Below are 5,507 nucleotides of genomic sequence, written 5' to 3'. Positions count from 1 at the left end.
ATGGGGTTGGACTGGATGGCCCCTGCGGTCTCTTCCACTTCTGATTCTATGATTCTATACTTCAATCGGAGCTCCATGAATTAGATCTGAATTAACATGACCCCCTACTTCCCCACCAAAACCATCACCGCAATCTAGCAATGTCCCTGCTTAATAGCAATACAATTAATACATGGAGGAGAACCTGCAATAGGCTCATTCCTCCCGCTATCATATGCTTACCCCAATATCAACCACCCAACAACAATTATACAGTACGTGGTGTAGTTGTTCAGTGCTCCTCAGGAGTTGCACAGCTGTGCAGGGATGGCAAAAAACAAACAGTCCTGGGGCACAGCACACACATACAAGCAGCTGGGAGGCTAATGCAAAGGAGGATTAATGTCTGCTGATTGGTGATCATTATCTGCTGGGAAAGCCCCTGACTCTGAATGGTTTCCCATTTGCATTTGCTGAGTCCTTATTTTGCTATTCCTCAGGACTGGTAGACAAACCTTGTCTACTTAAAGGGTTTCTTCTTTCCATGCAAATCACTCCTGCATTCCCAGGCCCACACAGTATGTATGTGTGTGTGTGTGTGTGTGTATATATATATATATATATATATACACACACACACACACACACACACATATATACATACATACATACACACACACACCCAATTTTTCCAGGCAAAGCATTCTCTGAAGATGCCAGCCACAGATGCTGCTTGCAAAACATCAGGAAGAAAAATTTCTAGAACATGGCCACTTAGTCCAAAAAACCCACAGCCTTGAAGTTGTTTCTGACTTATGTCAATTCAGGATGGATCCACACTGGAGAAATAACCCAGTTTAACTGTCTGGCTCAAGGCTATGGAATTCTGGAAGTTGGAATCTGTTGTGGGCCCAGAGCAGAGCAAAGCTGGAACCAAACCCCAGAGGACAGCAAGGAACCATTGTAAATTTAATAATAGTAATAATAATACCCCATTTTATATAATGGGACGACCATCCAGGATCATCTACTGGGTTTCCCTGGATACACAGGGACTCAAACCCTGGTCTACAGTGTCAAAGTGTACACGTGTACACACACACACACACACACACAATGTTAAGGCAAAAACACACCAGACCATCAATTAATTCATCAAGGGGATATTTTATTATTTGTATAGTTCCAGCAAAGTCTACACTCTTATAATCAAGCTCCACAGCAAACAAGGTACAGGAGGTTCTTCAGGTAAAAGACAACTTAGGAGGAGAGCCTGTTTCGCTTTTTAAGCTTCAATGTAGAAAGCCAACATCTTTGCAAGGAAGCCTTCTTTTGGTGTTGTAACGATGGTCACAATGCTCACCAACGCATGGAAGAGAGTGGATGGGAGAAGGGCTCATCCAGACGCCATAAATGATCCATCTTGAAACCACTTTAACTGCCACGGCCCAATGCTAGGGAATTTTGAGAATCATAGCTTGTTGCTCAGATCCAAAATTCCCTAGCATTGAGCCGTGGCAGTTATAGCGGTGTCAAACTGGATTACTTATGCCATCTGGATGCATCCAAGTTGATTAAAGAGTCACAAACGATTCCGTGTTTCCCCAAGAAGTACATCAGTCAGCCACTTACCCATTCAAAGGTACGTTTTGTCATGAGAACACTACATTTTCTGTGTGAAGGAGCCATTTAATGCTGAGACACTGGGACCCCAGAGTCAGGAACCCCTTGGAACCACCTTTTAAACTGATTATTTCTTTCCATTCCAAGGGATCCTCTAATTCCCATTTAGGGAAACCAAAGGGCCAGACCCAAACTCCAAAGGAATGGAAAACCAGCCAAGTGGCTTCTTGAGCAGGGTGACAAACATGGCCTAGTATGGGGTGCTATGTAGCCATTTATAATAAAAGCCATGACAGACAAAGCAAAGTTCCAGACGTTGCATGTTCCACAGGCAGATGGTAGCAAGTCATATCTGGCCGATCTACAACTCCCAAAATACAGTGGGGAACTGTGAAAAAAAGACCTTATCCTGGGGTCACAGGCATTTGGAGAGCAACGAAAAGATGATGGAAAGTTTTGAAAGAGGAAACTGCAACAGAGAGCAGAAAATCAGCATAAGCCGCTTTGATCGTTTGGAAAAGCAGGATATAACTTAGAAAAAATATTATTATTCTTATTATGAGATCCTCTGTCAAGAAAAAGGGCAGGTGAGCAAAGGGCTATGCAAGAAGGTGGCAGTCAAGAGAACAACCTGTGTGCTGCTGTGACCGCCTTCTACTATTCGTGTGGTCAGCCAAACAGCAAGCTCAGTGGGGCATATGGACTCTCTGAACCCATCCATCCAAGGAAGGATTTGCTGGGGAATGAATTAGGGAGGAACTATTATTACACAGGCAACCAGCTCAGGCAAGACAATGGGGTTAGGAGGGGGAAGGAAATCTGCAATCCCATCACAAGGGAGCACTAATTTGGGGAAAGCATGAGGGGAAAGAACATGTGGGGAGTGCTAATAAGCCATTCATGGTTGAGAGGACCACAGGCCAGAGGTTAATGGGGTCTTCCCTCTCTCCCCCAGTGGCTCTGTCACAGCTCCATCACTCAACAAAACCTCTGTCTCAGGGGAAGGTCCCATTCTCCATCCACCTTGGACCTCTGGGGGGGACATACGCCAGGTGAAAAAATCATCCAGAGGATCAAAACAAGCAGCTTGGGGGGGGGGGGGAAGTGCCACTTCTTATCCCCGTGGGTTCCCAAACTTCGGTCCTCCAGTTTGTTTTTGACTTCAGCTCCAAGACGCCAACAGTCTGGGCCAGCAGTCAAGAATTAAAGAAGCTGAAGTCCAAAACATCTGGAGGATCAAAGTTGGGAACCACTGCCTTGGAGGCTTCCAGAGGAAGGATTCTTTTAAAAATATATATAAACTTTCCTTTTTACAAGAGGGCATTTTCTGGGAGACATACAAACAAGGGGCAGGGAGGGAGTGCCTTGTTTTAGCCAAGAATTGTGTCCCAGGACACACTTGAGAGAGAGAGAGAGAGAGAGAAGGAGTGAGCAAAGCGCAGACCCCGACAATGCTTTTATAGCCCTCAACACCTCCAGAATTTCCAGACCAACCTTTTTCTAGCCAAAAGAAGAAAATAAAAATAAAAATATATGAATTGCTGCTTCAAAAAAGAAAAGAAAAAAGGATAAACTGCTGCTCCTGGAAGGTTCCAAGTACAACAATTTCCCTTTCAAGGAGGTTGCAAGGCCACCCCCTCATGCTGCTTAACATTAAAAACACCAGTTTCTAAGACCCAGAAGTGGACATCTGGCCACTTTGGGGGGGGGTTGCTTTATTTTTAATTTTTTAAAATTTTAATTATTTTTTTGCTTTTTTTGTAGCGTACACAGCCTTCAGAGAGGCTTGAGGCATAAAAGTGGACCCTGGACCTGCAACATTTGTACATCCAACAGAGAGAGAGAGAGAGAGAGAGAGATCTAGTCTTCAGAATGGACAGACAGACAGACACACACATACACAAGGGACTCGGGGGGTCGCATAAAACTGTCCTATGGACCACATGCAGCCCACAGACTGCCCCTGGCCCTAGCTGGGGCCCACCAGGGATTGTCCTAACAGGACGAGATTCCCACTTCTCCCGCTGGCAGGCATTTCAGTCTGATCATCACCCTTTCTGGATTTATTTTTTGGGATTTGAAGAAATGCATCCAGGAAGGGCGGCAACCACCAAAATGCGTTGGGATGTGCCCTGAAACACATGCCAGGGCATGGGATCCAAGCAGGATACTCCTCCCCACCCCCAAATGTTCTTTCTCTTGGGAGAAAAATCGCTTTCCTAAGAAAATGGGAGGTTTTTTTTTCCTGAAATGCTTCACTGCCCAATAAATCAAACAAAACAGGGACAAGGGGTGTCTTTAGGAGAGTGGCCTTTGTGCCGATCTATTCATACCAGAGGTATGCCCTCGGGAACCTAGAAGGGCCTACACATTTCCCTCGCTTGGTTTATTTCCCTGCTCCACCCCCGAACTCCGGCAAATGGTATTACACTTCTTACAGTGGTACAGCTGGCCCTCAGTATATTCCACCATTCCCCGGTAAGACAACCATGAGCCGCAGACGTGGCAACGGCGACTCCGCGTCCGGCTGTGATTCTGGAGGTGTTCGTTCAGCAGCCCCTCGTGCACGAAGGTCCGGTCGCACTGGGTGCAGCGGAAGGGCCAGTCCTCCGAGTGCATCCGCTTGTGCTCAATCAGAGCGATGGGGTTTGTGAAATAGACGTTGCACTCCAGGCACCGATGGACCTTGCCGGGGGCGTGGGTCTGCTGGTGGCGCTCAAAGCTGGCTGCGTCTGTGAAGCTCCGGTTGCAGGCCGAACAGTGCAAGGGCCAGTCAAGGGAGTGGACGCGCTTGTGCACTGTCAGGGCCTTTTGGCTGGAGAAGGACAGGTTGCATTCATCGCAGTTGAACTGCATGCCAGGGGCATGGACAAGCAGGTGCTGGGTGAGCTGCCCCTGGAAAGCAAAGCTTCGGTTGCACTCTGTGCACTGGAATTTCCGCTTGCGGCTGTACTGGTGGTCCCCCAGGTTCTCCTGGTCCTTGACGTTCTCGCACATGCCGCACTGGGCCAGGCAGCCTCTCGCCTCTGCCTCTCTCTGCTCAGGATCTCCCACGGTGCTCTGATGGCCAGCCTTCCTGCAGGATGCTACAGACGACCCGAGCGCATGACTGCCTTCCTCATCTGCAGCTTGGAACAGCATACTGTGCTCTGCTGGGGCAAGGAAAGGAACCAGGCTTTAGGGGAAGGAGAAAGCTACCTCCCAAGGCAGATTACCCAATATGAACCTTTATCCAGTCAACACCAATACAGCTTTCATGGGCAACTGCAAAGGGAACAGCAGCCATTCCAACTGCCATTGCTGTGGCCTCTGAGGGAGAAGAAGAGACTCCAGAAACAGCTCCATCATGCCTGGGCCCCTGTGACAAGTCAGATACCCTTCCTCTGTATTCCAAATGCCATTGCTTTGGCCTCTGAGGGGAAGACGAGTAGCCAGGAACTGTTGGGACTTAATTCCATCCACCCCATCCCCTTTTCCTTGTGGGTAATTTATTTAGATTGCAGGCCTGAAGGCAGGGAACTGCCAGATTTAACTACTTGTAAGCCACTCTGGAAATCTTTGTAGATGAAGGCAGGAGTATAAATTCTCTAGATGAATAAATTTACAACACCCCAGTGTTTAAATATCTGAAGGGATGTCACACTGAGGATGGAGCAAGCTTGTTTTCTGTTGCTCCAGAAACTGAGACATGGAGCAATGTATGTAAACTACAGGAAAAGAGATTCCACTTCAATATTAGAAGGAACTTCCTGACTAAGAGCCATTCATCAGTGAAATACACTGCCTCGGGGGGTGGCAGAATCCTTTGGAGCTTTTTAAACAGATGCTGGATGGCTTACTTGCTAATTAGCTTACTTGCTGTTCACTGCTATGATCTTTGGAATAGCGGTATATAAATAAAACAA

General features: G+C 47.1%; 1 protein-coding gene across 2 annotated transcripts in view; it reads right to left on the bottom strand.

The window, feature by feature from the left end:
- Positions 1-1,126: 1,126 nt before the first annotated feature.
- Positions 1,127-5,507, bottom strand: part of LOC121933474 (zinc finger protein 691-like) — a 14,312-nt gene continuing 9,931 nt past the window's right edge. The window contains exon 8 of one of the 2 annotated variants that reach the window (XM_042473264.1): positions 1,127-4,754. In XM_042473264.1, coding sequence (XP_042329198.1) covers positions 3,967-4,754 — 788 coding nt within the window. In that variant the 3' untranslated portion in view covers positions 1,127-3,966. The remainder of the gene's footprint in view (positions 4,755-5,507) is intronic. The other variant, XM_042473265.1, reaches the window with a different exon arrangement.

Source organism: Sceloporus undulatus, chromosome 6, assembly GCF_019175285.1.
Source record: "Sceloporus undulatus isolate JIND9_A2432 ecotype Alabama chromosome 6, SceUnd_v1.1, whole genome shotgun sequence".
Classification (NCBI taxonomy): domain Eukaryota; kingdom Metazoa; phylum Chordata; class Lepidosauria; order Squamata; family Phrynosomatidae; genus Sceloporus; species Sceloporus undulatus.
This window is presented reverse-complemented; position numbering and strand designations above follow the sequence as displayed.